At 40.8% G+C, this 22,835-nt stretch overlaps 1 protein-coding gene across 4 annotated transcripts in view; it reads right to left on the reverse strand.

Annotated features, from left to right (window-relative positions):
• Positions 1-22,835, reverse strand: part of LOC147102482 (protein phosphatase Slingshot homolog 2-like) — a 201,785-nt gene that overhangs the window by 14,095 nt on the left and 164,855 nt on the right. For all 4 annotated transcript variants that reach the window (XM_085964977.1, XM_085964976.1, XM_085964978.1 and 1 more), the window contains 7 exons: positions 21,955-22,020; positions 21,162-21,356; positions 17,097-17,190; positions 15,643-15,771; positions 12,764-12,810; positions 10,062-10,208; positions 3,813-4,013 (listed from right to left, as the gene is read on the reverse strand). In XM_085964977.1, coding sequence (XP_085821103.1) covers positions 3,813-4,013; positions 10,062-10,208; positions 12,764-12,810; positions 15,643-15,771; positions 17,097-17,190; positions 21,162-21,356; positions 21,955-22,020 — 879 coding nt within the window. The remainder of the gene's footprint in view (positions 1-3,812; positions 4,014-10,061; positions 10,209-12,763; positions 12,811-15,642; positions 15,772-17,096; positions 17,191-21,161; positions 21,357-21,954; positions 22,021-22,835) is intronic.

The following is a 22,835-nucleotide window of genomic DNA, read 5'->3' on the forward strand; positions in this document are numbered from 1 at the left end:
AGTTGATGGGAGTATAAAAGAGTGCTTCTCCACATTATACTTGTGCTGACCCTTCACTAGCAAGGAATAGAAGAAATTATACCCAGTGACCAAAGCTGAACTTAACACTCCATGTATGTTCGCATTAACATTTCATATGTTCTAAGTATTACCTCCTTATAATTATAGCCTATGGATCTATTTTGTATAACTAACACCCCAATTGTTTTGGCAGTTCATATGCGACAGCTTTTTGCACTTCGGATTACCGATATAAGTTCATTCTGTAATTGTTTTGTCATTTTGTAGTGTATCTATTACCTTATATTATTCAAGAACAAGGTGTCAGAATGCTGCTGTAGTCCATAGGGATAACTGGTGTTACAGTACAACTAGGCCAACAAAAATGTAATTTACTGTTTTGGAAAAACAAGCAGAATTTTTAGCTATTAACACAGGAGGTGATCTGCAAAATACTAACGGAACAGCTTGCAAATAGGGTATTTTTATGGTTTCTCTATTAATAAGGGAGCTATAAATAGTGCTCACTCACAATCTACACATACTCTCGAAATGCAATAGCTCACATTTCTACAATAATTTACCACGGTTGAGATATGAAACCATATCTAACCCAAGAAAGATTTACTGTTTATACTCTCTGGATAATGCAGATCTTCAGGCCAGAAGTTAACTACTTGTCGTGCAGACAGAAGCCAGTCTTTTAATCATAAGATACTAAGGAATGACTTAGTCTGGGCATGCTGTGAGCAACTGTTAAGATAGTAATAAAAATCAGGGTTTCAAGTCTCAAATTTGATTGCTTGCAGTGATATTTAGTTATTAGCTTTTCCAATTCAAGCAAAATAAACAGTCATCTATTCTGTCAACTTGACCTTTTGGTTGGGATATTAAATCAATACGACCTAAATGTTAGAAAACGATGTGAGAAGACACCCCGAGATAGGCAACCAATTCTCCCTTTGTTAATTGATGGAAATACTCTCGGCATTTCTTGGACTGGTTAGAGCTTCATGTGAAGATTGGGTATATAAAATGGAACGTTATACTGTATCATTTTTGATAGTTATAAAATGTGCTTTCATAAGTTAACAAAAGGAGTGCATTAGCTTTCAAGCATTGAAGTTACTTAATTTTGTTTTGAAATCTGCAGGCATTTCCTGTTCTATGGACACAAAAATATAAATTTTCTGTAAACTCAAGACACCACATTACAAAGTAGAATTAGAGAAAAAAACCAGGACTGTGAAAGAGTTCCTCCTATATGTTATTCTTCAAAGCTTTCATAGGGTTAATGTAGGAAAATTTAGATTACCATTTAATAATTAAACTTCACCTATTTTCTCTCACCCAAAATCTTATTCTAGCACTTGGCTATGTAAAAGACTAAAATGTTGATACTGTATTAAGAAGTTAATTAAATCAAGGTATTTACAGAGAGTTTAACAACAACTATTCTTGGCTTTACGAATGTAGCACAAGTTTTGACAGATTATTAGCTTAGAAGCAATCTAAATTCATTTGCACAGTGCTGGATTTATCTAAAGATACATTAGGATGAAAACCTGTATGAACTCTATTAGAATGTATTCTGGGACTAGAATCCCACAGTCCATAGTACAGGTCAGTGGCACACACGAGCTAATCCGGAGGCACAGTGAAGCCAGTTTAATGCGAGTGGATCACTATTCCTGGATCCAAATAAATGCTGCAAAGTCTACAATGTCTTCGGTCTTAGCTAACAAATCTCAGCCATTACAAAAATTGCTTTTCAAACGCGAGCCGCTGCAAAAGCACCTTGTCTGTCTTTAGGGGCAGTGAGACAGTTCGAAAATGGCACATTAGTTTTATCACTAGGCTTACTTAGTACATTGATACGAAACACATAATAACAAAGAGGTTGTGGTGGGGACGGGGGGGGGGGGTGAAACAAAAAAAAAACACACTTAAGCGAATACATTTTGTGCAACACTGTTACTCCAACCTGGCACACTGTTCCCATCATTACCAAACAGGTGACAGAATGGAATACTGATGGTGACATGTCTATCTCAAGCTACTCTCTCCAGGGACAACCTAAGTTTGTAAGAGCAGAATCTGTAACTTTACTGCTGGGTGCTATTCTCAGTTCAAATGGACATAGTATGAAAATAACAGAGTCACCATTAAACCATTTCACAATACCATAACAGATCAACATGATACCTATTACAGGAAACTTTGTGCTATCCGGAGGTGAGCTATCCGGCAATCTGGAGCCACCGGCAAAAATCAGCAGCCGTTTTTTATTCTTTGTTTGTTTTTTTTGCTTTGTTTGAACAGTCAAGCTGTACAAGGTCTGTAGCTATAGCAACAGCTTCAGCTACAGAGCTTTAGGGCCACACCCGAGTGTTTAGAAGCTGTTGCTAAGCAACAGTGTTTGTTGTCAAATACGGAGATAAGAATCTCTGTATCTCTCAACATTAACTCTGGAGAGTAGGGCAGTTTTCAGGCAACGGCAGCAGCTCGGTCCCGTGGGTGCCAGATAGCACAAAGTTTCCTGTAATTACATAGGTCTTGATCCAAATTCCTGCTGGAAACAAAATCTCAAAATGGCTCACATTTAATGTTTAAGCAGATTAATTAAAACTAGGAGCTTTACACACAAAAAAGATTTTGAGGCACTGTAGATTAAATAATTACATTAGTGGATCTCCAGTGGCAATGCTCACATTGACTTAGTGGATATGAAGGACGTTTTGAGAAAGATATGAAGTGGATAGTGGTAAAGTGTTTCGGTTTGGCTCAAATCTTCCAGAAACCAATCAGGAAGTGTAGAGTGCTCAAGTATTTTTGGATCTGGCTCAAATTCTGAACCAATCCATAGAAGCAGATAGTGGTTGTGCGTTTTTTGAAAAAAAATAAGCACTGGAAAATTTGAGACATCAGAAAAGTGTGACAGATAATTTTTTTGTGCTAACTGCTACAAGACTTTTAATATATTGTTATGGTAGATTGGGGGAGAGGAGAACAAAGAGAATGGGTCCAGGAAGCAAACTAATTCTAATCAACCAAATCCAAACTTGCTCCACCTCATTGGTTTAACCTGTTTCTCCTAGAAGACCTTACTCCAGCTTCATGTTTCACTACACAAAAAGAGATCTTTACATTTAAAATATAAAATGGTTAATTATGCCATATTCAGGTCAGTAACAGAAAGCTTGTCTGTTTTAATCAAAGACCTTCTGTAGCAGACTACTGATTCATCTTTTTACAACATAATATTTGAGACAAGAAAAAGCAAAAATACAAGAACACGTTGAGTACTGCAGGGCACAATGAGAATGGAGGCTAGAGTTCATGGAACTTGCCCCCATTTGTGGTTTGCTCTGAAGGAATTTAATCATTGCAATCTTGGGTTTCTACTTTGGGATAGGTCACCCAAAGGAAACCGACACTCAGAATGGGAGATCCTGATTCAAATCACAATTCGGTTTGACATTTCCACTCACAGACAGCGAGCTGTGTGGTTGAGGACCGTGCAGACACAAGGTGCCCAGCTGACTAGGAGAGAGGGAAAATTGGCAGTGGCTCTACCTTGGGTTGCACTGCAGCACCTGGCTCTAGAGCACCATCAGTGGAAGTCGTGGAGATGTACATGGCTGCCCTGCCTGTCGTTCTATCAGACCCCAATCCAGTGTGTGTGTGCCGGGAGGTAAATAGAGGAGAGAAAATGTGAATCAAGAAAGTAAAGAAAAAACAAGACATAGCACATATCTGACATTATAAATTAAAGCTAACTGGAAAAGCATTATCCGAGATGATGCACCCACCTAGCTAGCAAGATACCCTGGTACTCTTCCAGTTGTCTCATGAAACTGATATTGGGTTTTGTAACTGTCCGTTTCTCTTTCACATAACTGTAAGCTTTATCCAAATTCCAGCCATATTCTTTCATTGCATATGCAATCACTGTGGACGCAGACCTGCTGATGCCCATCTTACAGTGAACAAGACACTTGGAACCATTTTTTCTGAAGGAAAAAGAAATATACATTTAGAATCAAACTATGTATTCTGAAGCTACGGCAGTAGTTTGAGATTGATGCTTGGGAACATATTTATAGGTAGACAGGCAGATTTTTAATTTGGTATATTACTTTTCATTGTATGATTGACTCTACAGTCATTCATATCTGAAGCTTATTTTGAAATATCTTGGAAGTTTGGAATATAAATATTTTTATTTTGTACAGACTTCCAGATAACTTTCAGCAAGTTTGATAAATGCGAATGGCTATTCAGTCACAATTTGTTCCCGACAGTTATAATTAGTACAACAGTCTGGCTAAATGTAAACCATAATTTATTATACATAAAATAATTGCAGTGCATTATAAATTTGAGTCTGTTATATGAAACTGATTTGCATATATCTTTAACATTTTAATTTATCTCTAAAAATTGGATTTCAGAATACAAGTTACACTCATCTAGACTTGAAAAATATTTTGAAATTACTTGCTGCCAACACTGGAAACTTTACTTTCACAATGTTTAGTTCCATTTCCAAATAATAAGCTTTTAAATTGCATCTCTGAATGGCATCTCCAGTTCTCAGTTTCCACTGAGAAACACCCTGAATTGATTTTAAGACACTAAAGCCCATCAAAGTTTTGGGTCAAATATTTCAAACCAGGATCTTAAGGAACAAAATACGGTTTTAAAACAACGCAGCCAATTCGATTCACTCCACGTGATATCAAGAAATGGCTGAGCGCACTGGATACAGCAAAGGCTGTGGGCTCCAACAACATCCCGGTTGTTGTGCTGAAGACTTGTACTCCAGAACTAGCCGCACCTCTAGCCAAGCTGTTCCAGTACAGCTACAACACTGGCATCTATCCGACAATGTGGAAAACTGCCCAGGTAGGTCCTGTCCACAAAAAGCAGGACAAATCCAATCCGGACAATTACCGCTCCATTAATCTACTCTCAATCATTAGCAAAGTGATTGAAGTTGTAATCGACAGTGCGATCAAGCGGCACTTACTCACCAATAACCTGATGCCCAGTTTGGGTTCCGTCAAGGCCACTCTGCTCCCGACCTCATTACAGCCTTGGTCCAAACATGGATAAAGGAGCTGAACTCCAGAGGTGAGGGGAGAGTGACTGCCCTCGACATCAAAGCAGCATTTGACCAAGTGTGGCATCAAGGAGCCCAAGTAAAACTGAAAGGTCAAGGGTGGGACCAACAAGCAAAGGGAACCTTGGATGACAAGGGAGATACAAAAATGCATTAGAAATAAAAGGGGGGCTTTTGGCAGTTACAAAAGACTAAAGACGGAAGAAGCCCTAGAGGAGTATAAAAAGTGCAGGGGCATACTTAAAAAAGAAATTAGGAGGGCGAGGAGGGGCCATGAAATAACACTGGCGAGCAAAATAAAGGAAAATCCTAAGATGTTTTATAAGTATATTAAGGGCAAGAGGATAACCAGGGAAAGGGTAGGGCCCATTAGGGACCAAAGTGGCAATCTGTGTGTAGAACCAGATGATGTAGGCGGGGTTTTAAATGAATTTTTTGCATCTGTGTTCACTATGGAGAAAGACGATGCAGACATAGAAATCGGGCAAGGGGACTGTGACATACTTGAACATATTAGCATCGAGAGGGAGGAGGTGCTAGCGGTTTTAGCAGGCCAAAAAGTGGATAAATCCCCAGGCCCGGACGAGATGTATCCCAGGCTGCTGTGGGAGGCAAAGGAGGAGATTGCAGGGGCTCTGACACAAATTTTCAGAACCTCTCTGGCCACAGGGGATGTACCAGAGGACTGGAGAACAGCTAATGTAGTACCATTATACAAGAAGAGTAGCAGGGATAAACCAGGGAAGTACAGGCCAGTGAGCCTAACATCTGTGGTAGGGAAATTATTGGAAAAAATTCTGAGGGACAAAATTAGTCTCCACTTGGAGGGGCAAGGATTAATCGGGGATAGTCAGCATGGCTTTGTCAAGGGTAAATCATGTCTGACAAATCTGATTGAATTTTTCGAGGGGGTGACTAGGGAGGTGGATGAGGGAAATGCTGTGGATGTGGTTTACATGGACTTCAGTAAAGCTTTTGACAAAGTCCCGCATAGGAGACTGGTCAAGAAGGTAAGAGCCCATGGGATCCAGGGTGCCTTGGCGCGTTGGATCCTAAACTGGCTGAGTGGCAGGAGGCAGAGGGTGATGGTCGAAGGTTGCTTTTGTGACTGGAAGCCTGTGTCCAGTGGGGTACCTCAGGGATCGGTGCTGGGTCCCTTGTTGTTTGTGATCTACATAAATGATTTGGATGAGAATGTAAAAGGGATGATCAGTAAGTTTGCAGATGACACGAAAATTGGTGGGGTGGTAAATTGCAAGGGGGAAAGCCTCAGGCTACAGGACGATATAGACGGGTTGGTCAGATGGGCGGAAAAGTGGCAAATGGAATTTAACCCTGAAAAGTGCGAGGTGATGCATTTTGGACGGACAAATAAGGCAAGGGAATACACAATGAGTGGTAGGACCCTAGGAAGTACAGAGGGTCAGAGGGACCTCGGTGTACATGTACATAGATCTCTGAAGGCAGCGGAACAAGTAGATAAGGTGGTTAAAAAGGCATATGGGATACTTGCCTTCATTAGCCGAGGCATAGAATATAAGAGCAGGGAGGTTATGATGGAGCTGTACAAAATGCTGGTGAGGCCACAGCTGGAGTACTGTGTGCAGTTCTGGTCGCCTCACTATAGGAAGGATGTGATTGCTTTGGAGAGGGTGCAGAGAAGATTCACCAGGATGTTACCTGGGATGGAGCGCCTCAGCTATGAAGAAAGACTAAACAGGCTGGGGTTGTTTTCCTTGGAGCAAAGAAGGCTGAGGGGGGACCTGATTGAGGTGTACAAAATGATGAGGGGCATAGGTAGGGTAGACAAAGAGGAACTTTTCCCCTTAGTAGGGGGGTCAATAACAAGGGGGCATAGATTCAGGGTAAGGGGCAGGAGATTTAGAGGGATTTGGGGAGGAACTTTTTCACCCAGAGGGTGGTTGGAATGTGGAACTCAATGCCTAAAAGGGTGGTAGAGGCAGGAACCCTCACAACATTCAAGAAGCATTTGGATGAGCACTTGAAATGCCATTGCATACAAGGCTATGGACCAAATGCTGGAAAATGGGATTAGACTGGACAGGGATGGATGGGCGGCGCAGACACGATGGGCCGAAGGGCCTCTTTCTGTACTGTAAAACTCTATGACTCTATGAAGTCAATGGGAATCGGGGGGGCGGGGGGCAAACGCTCCACTGGCTGGAGACATACCTAGCACAAAGATGGTTGCGGTGGTTGAAGGTCAATCATCACAGCCCCAGGACATCACTGCAGGAGTTCTTCAGGGCAGTGTCCTAGGCCCAACCATCTTCAGCTGCTTCATCAATGACCTCCCCTCCAACATAATGTCAGAAATGGGGATGTTTGCTGATGATTGCAGTGTTTAGTTCCATTCACAACTCCTCAGATAATGAAGCAGTCCATGCCCACATGCAACAACACCTGGATGACATTCAGGCTTGGGCTGATAAATGGCAGGTAACATTCGCGCCATACAAGTGCCAGGCAATGACTATCTCCAACAAGTGAGAGTCTAACCACAATGCCTTGCCATTCAATGGGATTACCATTGCTAAATCCCCCACCAACATCCTGGGGGTCACCATTGATAAGAAGCTTAACTGGACCAGCCACATAAATCCTGTGGCAACAAGAGCAGGTCAGAGGCTAGGTATTCTGCGGAGTGTGTCTCACCTCCTGACTCCCCAAAGCCCTTCCACCATCTACAAGGCACAAGTAAGGAGTATGATGGAATACTCTCCACTTGCCTGGATGCGTGCAGCTCCAACAACACTCAAGAAGCTCGACACCATCCAGGACAAAGCAGCCCGCTTGATTGGCACCCCATCCACCACCTTAAACATTCACTCCCTCCATCACCGGCATACCATGGCTGCAGTGTGTACCATCTACAAGATGCACTGCAGCAACTCGCCAAGGCTCCTTCGGCAGCACCTCCCAAACCCACGACCTCTTCCACCTAGAAGGACAAGGGCAGCAGGTGCATGGGAACACCACCACCTCCAAGTTCCCCTCCAAGTCACACACCATCCTGACTTAGAAGTATATCACCGATCCTTCATCGTCACTGGGTCAAAATCCTGAAGCTCCCTACCTAACAGCACTGTGGGAGTACCTTCACCACATAACCTGCAGCAGTTCAAGGCGGCGGCTCACCACCTCCTTCGCAAGGGCAATTAGGGATGGGCAATAAATGCTGGCCTTGCCAGTGACGCCCACATCACAAACAAATAAAAAAATGCATTAGGTTAGAAGAGAGGAGTTTAAGCATTGGAAAAACTTTTACTTTCTGCTAATAATGCACTTTCCTATGCTGTTTGTATATAATGAGATATACATGTACACCATCTATATGGATTCATTTAGATATTCATTGCTAGAAGATTGTATTTGATCTGTAGAGTATTTTCTTCCCAGACTGGGTACTACTTCCAGTGTTTGTGTTCATGGCAGAGCATCAAATGATAAAATAATTTTCCTGCATTACAAGGTTTTTCACTAGAAACCCATTACAGTATTTGGGAACCAGCCCAATTGACTGTAGCAAGGTGCAGCATATTGAGGTTCCATTAGATTCTACACTTTCTATAACAACTTTATAATTTAGCATAGATTGTGAGGAATGAAGGGATATAATTTCTCAATTCTACATCAAGCCACACCCAGTTCTAGTGTATGTGGGCAATGCTTGCTTACACTTCAAAGCCATTCAGCATCCAACTTTATGATTATGTTTACGGCATCTTTGTGAACGTAAATATGCAAAAGTATAAAAGAATAGGCAGAAAAAGTCTGAGTACTTGAAACATGAGTCGGGAATGACTTATTAATTTTCCGAATACAATAATGAAACTTTTTTGTCCTATGACTGTATTCACTGAGTCATCAGGACCAATATTGGTTCATATTTATTATTCAGCTATTCTATCGCTTTAAAGTGATCACTTATTCAGAATCAAGGATCAGTAACAACCATCAAAACTTTAAATGACATGAAATGCTGCACACTACACCCCAGGATTATTGTTAAGTGGTACATCACTTGAAGGGCTATGTGTTTATAGGATTAAATTCAGCACAAGACTCAACTGTTAGTATGATACCTTCAGCAGCAAGTTGCGAGTCTGGGAACTCCTAAAAATGCACTTTATAAGTGAGGTAGTACTACTGTGGCAAGTGTCATTGTAAGGGTTGGAGGTATCTGTAAATGTATCTGCAGAGTCCAAATTTAAAAAATAGCAACACATTTTGGAATCCCTATTTCAAAACTGCAGCAATAAATATCTACTGACTTTGTACCTATTTTACTTCCAAACTTTCATCATCTTAAACATATAGCAACTATAATCAGAATTCTAACTGATCACATTTGCAGTACGAAATGCTTCCTCAATTTATTTGGGCCATCACATCTTCTGGCACAGGCTCAATGGGCTGAATGGCCGCCTTCTGTGCTGTACCATTCTATGACTCTGCGCTACCAATATTTGAATTAGAAAGCTGACTTTTGTGTTAACACAAAAAGTGTTATTTCGATAGGGCTAGTTTAAAAAAGATAACTACCCAACATCTAAGATCTTTTCAAGCTGGTTTGAAACAAAAGGACTTGAAACCAGACTGACTGACCATCTAATGTGCATTTTGATTGTGTAATAAAAATAACAGGCTATGTAATGTGATACAAGATTAATAAATTACAGCTAAATTTACTGCAATTATGTGGGGAGCAAAAGGCAGGGAAATCAGAACTAGAAAAGTTGTGCATGATCCTGACCATGCTATAAATTGGGGTCCAATTGGAAGGAGTACGGCATAAAGAGGTCATAATTTTCCACCAAACAATGCATATATACTGTAGATTTTTAAATTTAAAACAAATACAATATTGATAAGAACCACCCAACACCAGAGACATGCCCATTTAATTTCGTACTTTGCTTTAGAGATGAATTTGTACGTATCATTCCAATATGCAAGCAGATCTGTAGCCTCCTCATCATAGACCCTGATATTATGGTACTCAAATATTCCTGGAAAGAAGTTATCAATTTCACGGGTGATGTTCAAGATGTACCGGATCCTAAAAATAGAAATATGAAGAAATTATTACAGGAAACTTTGGTTTATCCGGAGGTTATATGTCCGGAATACTCGATCTAATGGCAAAAATCAGGAGCCGTTTTCTATGTTTTTTTAGTTCTCGTTGCTTTTCTTTCCCCCCAGTCAAGCACTGCAAGGTCTGTAGCTATAGCAACAGCTTCAGCTACAGACGCTTGCAGCTGCAGCTGACTGTTTTGAAGCAACAGGGTTTGTTGATTCACACAGAGCTTCTCAGTTCCGTATGTTTAAACATTAACTCTGGTATGTCCGGCACTTTTGATGTTACGGCGCCAGCTCGGTCCAGTCAGTGCCGGATATCAGAAAGTTTCCTGTACCATGTTAGGATTGGTCATTGCCATACAGAAAGTCTTTAAATTAAATATAAAACTTCCACTGCCAGGTACACAGGATGCAGTTTTAAAAAAAAGTAACTTTTTTTGAGAATGTAAAGTTAAATATATTTTTCACATGTTTTGCATCTTGTAAAAAAGAGGTTTCTTTTAGATGGTTATAGTACAATGCAGTACCAAAACAAACATGACTGGCCTGCAGGGGGCGATAGCACCATTGTGATAATCTACAGGATGAATTAATGTGAAAGTTATTGACTAAAAAAAACTGTTTGCAAAAGAAAACTGGATACAACCAAACTGCCAATGAAAAGCTTTGTAGGGAGGTGTAGTCAACAAATGTGTGCTTAAGTTATATTTAGCACAAAATTAAACTTGCACCAGATGAGAAAGGATGATTATTAACTGATCAATGGTGGCAAAACGTATTTCAATATTGACACTTGAGAACCCTGTTAAAATGGAAAATGCAGAGAATACACAGACTTGTAGCATTAAGATTCCAACACACTATTGATCGCAGTGACTGGATACGAGTGCCCACCCATACTTTCCTACATGGTTGAGTTTCTGGCCCCATCGGAGACAATGCCATCAGGTGAAGTGTCAAGTAAGAACAATGTGTTTCCTCACAGGGAGGACGAAAGAAAGCAACAGAAATGAATAACAGGGGTTGTTTTTGCATACATCCTAGTAGTCAGCTCAATGGAAACATCTTCTTGCCCTCCCTTTCAATTGGGCAATAGAGCTAATTATATTCAGTCTAATTTTTACACAATAAAACAGTTTTCAACATGATAATTTTTCACTTACAGATCACAATCATTAAATGCTTTCTAACAAGTATAGCAACTGGGTAAATAAAAGCTACCAATAAATGCCCCAAGCGCTAAAATACACAGGGATACATGAATCAACAACACTACGGCTCTTTTAATTGACAAAAATAGGTTGTCGCTAGCCCAACGCATTACCGGCACCCGGCTACCGACCATAGAGCACATATACCAGAAACGCTGTCTACGGAGGTCACGGTCCATCATCAAAGACCCTACCCACCCCAGCCTGTTCGCCCTCCTGCCATCTGGGAGACGCTACAGATGCATTCGCACCCGTACGACCAGATTTAGGAACAGCTTCTTTCCCAGGGCTGTCATCCTACTGAACTCCACAAATAAACTCTAAAGCCTGCACATCTATGGTTATGTTTATGTTAATATACTACAAGCCAAATGTATGCTGAATGTTTTAATGTCTTAATCCAAATGTACACTCTCGGGAGCCGCAAGCCTACATTTCGTTGTACTGCACTTGTGCACTAACAATAAAAGTTGATTTTGATTTGATTTGATTAAATAGAAAAGTGTCTGCAAACATGTTTAAAATATCCTGCTTACAGTTCTTAGTCAATATGCTGCCTTGAGAGGAGTTAGATCCTACAGGTGTAACAAAAAGAACTGAATTATAGAAGAAAGAAGTTGTTGCCGGAAGAACTGGGAAGGAAGGAACATTTCCAATAGAAAACACTCCCCTATTAAACTGCTACAATAAAAAAAAACAGGCAAGAAGCATTTCTATTTTTAATCTTTTCTCTCTCCTCAGAAACCGCCTATTTCAGGTTTCTGCTCAGAGCCATAGTCCTGTCAGCACCTGGTGGTAAAGAACTATAAACTATCTTGTAAATCAGATCCCACACAAGTACTGGATTTTGACTTGGAGGCATTTGAACTGGGAAATTTCATACAAGCCTGCAAGTGCAGAGGGGTAAGGGAAAGGAAGTAAAAAATACATGTGCCTCAAATTGATTTTCCCTCAGCATACCTATTACTGGATACTTGTTTTATTTTCTGAAATATTTGGTAAGCAAATTCTGAAATGTTCAAGTTTAACTGGGAATCAAATTAAGTGGTTTTCATGTGTAGAACATTAACCAAAACGGATATTGGGAAAAAACTGTATAATTCAAGAATTTGTTTTTGCGCCAAATCAACATTTGACAATTTGGGCTGGTCTTACAAAAACTTGATAAACACATTTTTAAATGATCATATACAAGAGAAGATTACAATTGAGGGGCATGCAGTACTTTAACAGACTAAACCTTTTGCCCTTCATGCAGTGCTGGTCGACAGTTATGTTTGATGGCTTGGCCAAACAGATCATGTTTCATCACAGAGGCCCTTACCCTCGATTCTGTAAATCTTCTAAATTGGATGCATTCCACTCTGAACCCTGAAAACAGAGAGAAGCTGGCTGAGATTCAGGTCTAACAGGATAATCCAAACAGATTGTACTGATATTGAGCACAGAAACAAAGTAGCTCAGGTATAGATGCAAGCAAGTTCCTTCCCCGCACCAAACCCCCCCCCCCACCCACCAACCAGGTGCAGTAATGCACCTACAGTCATATTTGAGCAAAAGGGAAGTTAAGCTTCCAGCAAACTTGTACCCGGTCAAATTCTTGAATGATTCGATTAGCATATTAAAAGTTCTGTAGCAGTATTACTCTGTTACAACCATCTTACTTTTCCAGTTTTCTTCCAGCCTTTAAAAAAAAATAAAAAAATAATTGAATTAATGGCCATGGCTGGACAGGGTAGGACTGGCATGAAGATGATACCAAGCAGGATAATACAATAGTTTTAACTACTGTGAGTCTTGTAGTTTCCTTAACTTTCAGAGCTAAAGTGCAAAGTATGATGCACAAGAAAAACTGGCTCTCAATCTGTTGCTCCCCTGGAGATAAATGTGGCTCTTGATGGAAAGCCACAAATTAACAGTGGTGTTGAAGAATGCAGAGGAGTCGGCTACTCATTCACTCACCATCCCAGTGGAAAGAATACAAGTGCCGGTGACTCACCATGGAGGGGGGGGGGGTCAAGGGGAATGAAGAGAGGTGAAGTACAAGAATAAAACAGTAAAACATCCAACCCTGGGCAAGCAGAAAAGGGCACACACTAGTTCCAGGTTATTTTCTGAATGAACTGACAACCATGAGCTGTGAAAAGGTCACAGATTAAAATGGATTTACTGAGATATTCTTTGAAGTAATGCTTATGCCTTGCCACTAAAATAAATTCTCTTTGACTTTAAGGCCAGCTGACTATTGTCCATCCTTATAAAATAGACTGCAATTCAACATAAGCAGGCAGTAGCTGGCTTCATATTGTGAAATTTGAATACAGGAAACCTCGTCAGGACAGTTTTCAAAAGCAAGTACTCCAAAATAAGATAAGTCACAGCAGAGAGAAGTCAAGTCAAGTCACAAAGAAAAATGTATTTATATGAAACCGTTTAACTTCCTGCATTCCTGATATACTAGCCATAGAGGGAGTGCTGCGAAGGTTCACCATACTGATTGTCCCGTGAGGACAGATTGATTAGACTAGTCCTATATTCTCTAGAGTTTAGAAGAATGAGAGGTGATCTCATTGAAACATACAAAATTCTTACAGGGCTTGACAGGGTAGATGCCGGGCGGATGTTTCCCCCTGGCTGGGGAGTCTAGAACCAGGGGTCACAGTCTCAGAATAAGGGGTCGGCCATTTAGGACTGAGATGAGGAGAAATTTCTTCACTCAAGAGGGTGGTGAATCTTTGGAATTCTCTACCCCAGAGGGGCTGTGGAGTCTCAGTCATCGAGTATATTCAAGGCAGAGATTGATAGATTTTTGAATATTAAAGAGAATCAAGGGCTATGGGGATAGTTCAGGAAAGTGGAGATGAGGTAGATGATCAGCCATGATCTTACTGAATGGCAGAGCAGGCTCGAGGGGCCGAATGGCCGACTCCTGCTCCTGCTCCTATTTCTTATGTATTCACAGCCAATGCAAAAGACAAATAGACAGCTGACAGAAAACAACAAGCATTCACACAGCACCTCATCACATCCTTGGGACATCCCAAAGCACTTCACAGCCAATGTAATACTTTTATCACATACGTGATGAGCACATCTTGGGATTTCTCTGGAATTGACAGTGTTCTAGATTTGTCATAAAAGCTTAAAATGGCTACATTTGCATCCTTAATGACCCTCCAGCCAAGTTGGTAGTGCAGTGTGGTAGTGTGCCAATATGGTACACCATAAAGTGGCAGAACAACATCTTGCATTTATATAGCACCTTTAACATAGTAAAACGTCCCATGGCGTTTCACAGGAGCGTTAGTGAACAACATTTGACACTGAGCCACATAAGGAGATGTTAGGGCAGGAAGTGGTAGATTTTGAGGAGCATCTTAAAAGGAGGGGAGAGAGGTAGAGAGGCAAAGAGGCTTAGAGGGGGAATTCCAGCGCTTAGGGCATAGGCAGCTGAAGGTACGGCTGGCAATGGTGGAGCAATTAAAAATCGGGGATGGGCACAGAGATAGGGAGGGACGAGGCCATGGAGGGATTTGAAAACCAGGATGAGAATTTTAAAATTGAGGCGTTGCCAGGCCGGGAGCCAATGTAGGTCAGCGGGCACAGGGGTGATGGGTGAATGGGACTTGGTGTGAGTTAGGACACGGGCAGCAGAGTTTTGGATAAGCTGAAGTTTATGACACACGACATTCCCTAGAGATTCGGCTCCTAGTCTCAGGCTACCACAGGGGAAAGGTGCCAAGAGGAGGCAAGACAGCGCTCACCAGAGAGGATTTCTAACGTAGTCTCTCTGGCAAATATAACCCTTTGGAAATGTTCTTTCCTACTTTAAGAAAAAACTTACTACAGGAACTTAAATACTTAGACTTAATACAGATAATAGCAGTAAAAAAAAAACTGTGATAACATTAGTCAACAAGCAGGTTGCAGAGAAATTTCAAGCTTTAAAAGTACTCGAGAATTTCTCAAAACTTCTAATATTGTCGTAAATAGGAATCCAAAACTACAGTAATCACATTTGTATGAAGGAGGTAGAAAAACCAATGTTGTTTAGAAGCCAGCACAAGAGAGGCCGGTTGTGATTTCCTTCCCTTTCACTCTCCTCAACTCCCCATCATCCATCAGATAACATTAATTTCTGCTATCACACACATACCCACAAGAAATAGTGATCAGAGGTGTGGCTGAGTATAATGATCATACCAGGTAGACATGCTCAAATATCTCGGTTGGGTTGTCCATCTGCCTCAAGATTACAATCATCTCGTTATCAATGTACTCTTTAAATTCTCTCAAGTTACAGACCATCTGCATCTCCAATTCTGTGCGAATCTGCAATGAATACAACAATTAGCTTTTGAGACCCATGCATTTTACACAAGGTCAAAAGCAATCAGCAGTTAAATAACGCAGGGTCAGAAAATTCTTTACTGGTAACCAGGCTAATGAAACATCAGATTTGGTAGCCCGGTAAAACTATTTTTTCAGTCCAAGTCAAGACAGTTCATTCGATCCTTCATTTAAAATCAGCAACCACCCTTGTTTGAAGTCATATTTCAGAATGAGAGTGATCATATGGAAACCATGGCCTAGAAATTCAGTTGGCTGCGCCAGCCATTAGCGCCTTAGGAGGAGTAGATCTCGAGCGCTAGGCACTTAGCGCCCGGGCGCAGCGCGATCTGCGCCTCGCCCCAACTTCAGTAGACATTTAGCGCCGGCGCAAAGTCATTGCGCGCGTTCATCTGCGCGCGCAGATCATGACGTCATTTCGTCGTGCAACGCCCTGTGCGCGCCCGGAACCAGAACTTCACTCGCGCCGCCCCATTGTGCGCCTGGCGGCCCGAACGACTGTGAAGTGGAACGGTACACAGCTGAGGTGGGCCGCGGGGAGCGCAAATTAAAGGGCACTCCTGCAGTAGAAAAGGCAGCCGTTTTGCAACACTCCTTCTTTGGGAGGAGGAGGAGGAGGAGGAACAACAACAAAGTGATGGAGAGAAGCCCTCCCCAAAAACACAAATACACTAGTCTCGGCCTGTCAAAAAAACAAATCCACCCTCCCCCTTTAAGAGCTCACCGGAGCCAGAGTGTCTGCCGGCAATCAGCAGCTCGCCGCACCTGCCCTGCGTCCAACTTCCGGTGTTAGCGCCCCGGGCTGCCGGCTTAGTGCCTAATGATAGTCGTGCATCGCCTGTTTTAGCGCAGCAGCAACCTCTTAAGGCGATGCAACTGAATATCGGCGAAGGGGGCTCGACTTTGCGCCGGGCGCAAACTTTAGCGGCCGCCCGACTTTACCGCCCCAAAAGTGGCTATACTGGATTTCTAGGCCCATATGTTCTGCACTGGAAGATGAAATTGAACTCAATCTCCAAACAGTTAAAATTGGGCTAGCTGGTTATTACACAGAGACAAGCAAGTGTACACTGTGTCAGTAAGAATCTTGGACAAGGTAAAGATGCATTCTAAAATTAAGTATCCCAATCATTGTTTATATATATATTTAAGTTACATCACCTTAAGACCTCAAATTGCAAAACATTTGGGTTTTGAAGTTATTTCTCCATCTTATTTGCATGGTATTAAAAAATGTCAGCCAATGAATATCAATTCAGAATCTATTGTGAATCCTGTCAATTTTCTTTAGTAAGGGTATACACTACCTCTTTTGAGGTGACGTTCTCCAAATCCTTCTGCATCATGATCTCCCGAAGTTTAGTCTTGATTAGTCTTTCAGTCAGTTCTCGCTCTGTTGGTCTGTAAGTGACACAAATACAATAATTATACTTTTGTTGGAAAGAAACGTTACCAGTAGAACATAGTCAGCTTTCAAATTGAAGGTCATATTTCCTGGTTAACCTCAACTAACAGTTGCTCTACACTGCCATTTATTTTTAAGATCACATCCCCCACTTACAATTATTCTAATACTGTAACAAATAACCGGACCATGAAAAGGCAAGAAAGATGCATCTTACTCCAGGGCAGGACAATATTCGCCTGTACACATGAACTCTCATTGTTTTCAGCAACAAAGTTCAACTGGGAACTGTATCAATAAAAACTATTCCTTGGAGCTTTATTTTTTTAATTCAGCTAATCAAAATGCTAAAATGTATATGATACAAAAACAGTTGCCAGAGATGGTGTTTCTAAATTACAGAAAATGCATGTTAGCCTTTATTACTGTGAAGAGATTTCAAAAGCAAATCTACATTTCCCATCTGTAACTCCGGAGAAGTTAGCTGAAATTTGCAAAACGAATGGAGTGGATAATATGCACCAGATGAACCCCAAACTGTGGTAAAAATTACTAATTTGATGGCCTGGTTACTAATTGAATGTCATATTTTAAATATTTAAAAGGTGCTATATAAATGCAAGTTTTCTGTAGAAAAGCATCCTAAGGCACAAAGATGCAAAGAAAATAAAGACCCCCAAACCAAAGGGGGAAATATTTGAAAAGGTGACCAACAGCTTGGCTAAAGAAGGGATTTGAAGGAGGAGATTGAGGTAGAAAAGCAAAGGGGTTTAGGGAGTTAATTCTAGAGCAAGAGACCTAGGCAACTGAAAGCATGGCTGCCAGTGGTGGGATGGTGTGAGAGGGGAGGGGGAATAGCACAAAAAACTAAGTCAAAGCAATAAGAATTTGGAGGCAGGGGGCTGTAGAGTTGGATGACGTTAAAGAGATAGTGAGGGGTGAGACTAAGGAAAGACTGAAACACAAGAGGGGAATTTTAACTTTCAGGTGTTGGGGACTAGGAGCTAATGTAGGTCAGCGAGGACAAGGGTGATGGGCAAGTGGTGCCTGGTGTAGGATAGGATTTGGGCAACAGAGTTTTGAATGAGCCGAGATGTACAGAGGATGAAGAATACAGGCCAGCTCGAAGAATATTGGAATATCCGAATCTGGAGGTGACGAGGCATGGCTGAGGGTTTCAGCAGCAGATGGTTGGAAGTAGCGGAAAAGATGGACAATGTTACAGAAGTCAAAGTAGGTGGTCTTTGTCTTATTACGTGCCTATGAAGCGCCTTGGGAGGTTTTCCTACGCCATATAAGTAGTTGTTGTATTTTTGTCTGGTCCCTGGACAGAGTAACCACAATGCTTTAGTATTTTAATAAACAAGTTATTTCACCTATTATTTTTAACTATTAAATCACACACATAGATGAAAGGGGGGGCTTTAACATACCGAGTCTCAAGACTACTTCTACACACAAGCTATACGAAAACATTTGAGGACTTGACTGGTTTGATCTGTGCCATCTTCCCAGAATGTTGAAGTACGGTCACTACAGCATTCATTGAACACTGCAATTTTAATCTGAATCTCTATATTTTAAGCTACCCATATTTCCAACTCATCAATATTGCATCTGTTCACCTTCCATAGAAAGGTTGTACCATCAGCTTCCTAATAAGGTAGCAACTGGATGGTGTCTGCAAGTCGGTGGCTATCTGCAGTGCCCAACTTCTTATCACGGTTAGTAAAAATAGTCTTCCTAATCAACAAAAACTGTCACAGATGGGAGCCTATCTACTGGACCAGTTAGTATCAGCATGTTCAGATGTGAGACATGAAAGGTTTTGATTGTTATCAGGTCATTTTTTTTTTTTTTTAATGTAATTTTGCACAAAAATTTATGCAGCAAAATAAATGGAGAAAAAAAACTTCAACCAACAATGTAATACATGGCTACATTTTATTTCTATTTGCGCAGACTGTTGTACAAGGTGTCAGCAGAAATACAGTTGTAGGACAGGAAGACCGGTTTTATTTGCTATATAGTGGGAAGCAGTTTTTAATTATATAGCTAATGTGCATCATAGAATTTTTATTCTTTTCAGGGTTTCCCCAGAAACATTTCAGAGGTTGGCCTGGCGTATGGAATGGGAACGCTCCCAAGAAACCAAAGCAGGCACAACTTTTGGTTCAAAGCAGCAGGCGACCAATTCAAAATGACTGGTGTGACCTCGCACCCAATGGTAACTGGCCAATGATTACTTCTGCATTTCAGATAAATAGCTTCATTTAGTTATGGGTAAAAAAATATGCTCCATATCAAACACGGAAAATGCTAGAATTGTACAGCATGTCCATCAGCATCTGAAACAGCCAAGTTAACTGGATTCTGATGAGGGGACATAACATATGCCTGCATAACAGGCACTGCATTTCAACATACAGGAAACTTTGTGATATCCGGCACCGACGGGACTGAGCTGTTGCTGTCCCATCAAAACTGCCGGACAAACCAGCGCTAATGTTGAAACATACGGAGATTCTCAGCTCCGTGTGAATCAACAAACCCTGTTGCTTAGCAACAGCTTCAAAACAGTCGGCTGCAGCTTAAAAGTGTCTCTAGCTGAACCTGTTGCTTAGCTACAGACCTTGCAGAGCCTGACTGGGGAAAAAAAAAGCAACGAGAAGTAAAAAAAACTTATAGGAAACAGCTCCTGAATTTTGCTGGTAAATAGAGCTTTCTGGACTTTTAACCTCCGGATAAACCAAAGTTTCCTGTAATTCACTACATGTGAAGTGCTTGGTGATGTTTTAGACAGACAGGATATAAGGCTATAGAAAATAAAGACTTTTTAATCCAGCAATACAGCAATCTTACTTGTATATACCTCCCTGTCCCAAGTACAAATTTAAGATCTATAGGTCATTGTTAAAAGGAAAGGAAGGGCAACATGACGTCTTTAAAAATCAGATCTGGTAAAATGTACAGATAGGAGCTCATTAATGATGTGTAACAGTCACATAAAAACACAACTGTAATCCCCCCAACCAGGCCTAAACCATGATCCCCACCCATGAATCCTGCTGATTATAATGTTACAATCATGTCCCGTCTACCTGTTTAACCAGTATGTACATATTGGATACCTTGCCATTACTTTAAGCCTTGGGTTGCAGTGCTAAGTCTTCCCAAGTACGCCAGAATGTGCCCATCTTTTTTCTTCTTCTATATTTACAGGTGATGCAATTATTGCAAACATAAAAATGTAACCATTGTGGCTTCAAAAAGACAAATAATATTGAACATGTATGCAAAACATTGTACAAAATAGTTTACACTGCTATCCTATTCCATTCTTCCCTTTTATCTCAATGATGAAATGGCATAATGGTTGCAGCCCTTTAGAAGGAAAAAAATCTTGTGGTGCATTCCAGTTCTAAAATAAAGTTCACAAGTAAACTCTATAGACTAAATTTGAAGTTTTAAAAGCAAAAATCATTATGTATAAGGACTCATCGGGGCTAAGGATCCCTCCTTTTGACTGCAACACTTCAGGATAGAATTATCAGATATAAATGTCTAGGGATGAAAATCAAAACTTCTGTCTACTGAAGCATGTGTGTCTACATGCTACTATAGTGATAATAAAAGTTATGCTGATTCAAATTCTTTAATAAAGGCTGGAGGAAAAAATTCCTTCAATTGAAATAGTTAAAACCATAGAATTTGACAGCACTGAAAGAGGCCATTTGATTAATTGTGCCTGTGCTGGTCTTGGCTGGAAAAATCCAAAACAAAACCCACTGCCCTGCTCTAGGAAGTCAGGAACAGGAATAGGCCACTTAGCCCCTGAAGCTTGTGCTGTCATTCAATTAGCTCATGGCTCAATTAGATCAAGTAGATGCTAACCTATCCCCACAGTACTAAAAGGCTTTTACAGGATGCTGGGGCCTCAAAGATACAGTAATCGGAATGTACATACACTTCAGCAAAGAGGACAGGTGAATCAGAGCGATGAGACTGCACATCCTGCATAGCATTCCACTCATTAACGAAGGACTGGTTGGAATTGATACGGCTCTCATAATAACTAATCCACGTTAGGTACAGACTCCCGGGGTAGTAGTTGTGCGTCCTGGCAATCTCACAGGCTTTGTGCAAACTCTGCAAAGCTGACCTGAAAATAAAAATAATTCACAGTTGGTGTCACACATCAAAAAAATTTTCCCCCAAAGATGTGCTTAATAAATGAGGCTGTTTTGACAGCAGGGATAACAAAGGATTAATTTAGCTGTACACATTTACCAATATCTACCAAAGCAAGTGCATTTTTGATGTTAGAATGACTACTGCATTTTTACATTTGATTATGATGCCAAATGAGAAAAATAGCAAGTAAACATGCAGCTTTTGGCTGCAACATTTAAACAATGCAACATTTAAACAATGCACAATGAGCTATAATTGTTTCAGTCAGAACATAGCTAAAATTCACAAACATGAACTTCTGGTCTTCACATGTACTAGCTTACAGATTTCCTCACAACCAAACTAACAGAGCTTGCTGGCTTTTGCCGTGCTTATCTTCTGCACCATATCTCTTTCTGTAGCCATACAAAATTATGCAACCATTTGTCATTTGCATGTTATTTGAGAATACATGGTCAGCTTTTAGCTGAAACAGCACAGCAATGGAACTTTACATTTCATCATTAACAAATTGGTGCTGGAGAAAACCTGCAGAAAAATAGCAAAAATGTTCCAAAAGTTCTTACCACATTGCCTGTACAGACACAGGCTTGAAGATGTGAATTCTGTTCACCGTCGACACACTGAATCCTCTTGGGAGGGAAAGAAGAGCAGAAAAAACCATTTGAAATTATTAAAGTTATCAGCAAAACTTAGAAAAATAAACAGGTGTAACTCAAAATGGTGCACCCACAATCTCAGTACAGGAAGGGCTCTGATCTGTCAACATGAGAAGTCAAGAGGGCTGAACACTTCTACAGTGGGTATAATCAAGGAAGGAAGGAAAGAAGGAAAGAAGACGTGAGCGCACGAAAGAGAGATAAAAAAAAAGAGGAAGTAATAAAATACCTTTTGGGGAAAGCCACACACAGTAACCAGTTCGTTAATTTAAATTTTTTTTTCCCCATTATAAAATGACAATTCATATTTACCATGGCTTTCAGGGGATAACTTCCATCTTTCGGGAGTACACAAGGTGACAAAATGGCTGATTAAGTGCCATGGGAGCAGAACAAAATGTTTAAACAAAGTAGCGGAGTTGTTTATAGTTGAAAAATCCAAATTCTGTTGGTGGTAATTATGTCATAAATGCCATGTGGTAATATGACAGTTCTTGTATTGTGATGGGCAATGGGCTTCCATCGCTGGTTGATGACGGAGTGAATGCTGGTCACATGATTCAGTTCCTAACCAACTCCTGGCCAGTGAAGCGTTTATTAAGCCAACATCTTTGGTAGGAAAATACACCACATAGAATAGGCTTCAGCAATTAATTCTGTAAATAATTGAAACGCGAGTATACAGCTAGTAATGGCCATCAAGTCACTTATTTCAACTGTGGTAAAAATAAATTCCCCTCTCTTACCAACATTTTTTTTTCTTTGACCTTCTTGCTTAAAGACAGGGG

This window comes from Somniosus microcephalus, chromosome 22, assembly GCF_052327205.1.
Source record: "Somniosus microcephalus isolate GS21.2 chromosome 22, FLI_Smic_1.0, whole genome shotgun sequence".
Classification (NCBI taxonomy): Eukaryota; Metazoa; Chordata; class Chondrichthyes; order Squaliformes; family Somniosidae; genus Somniosus; species Somniosus microcephalus.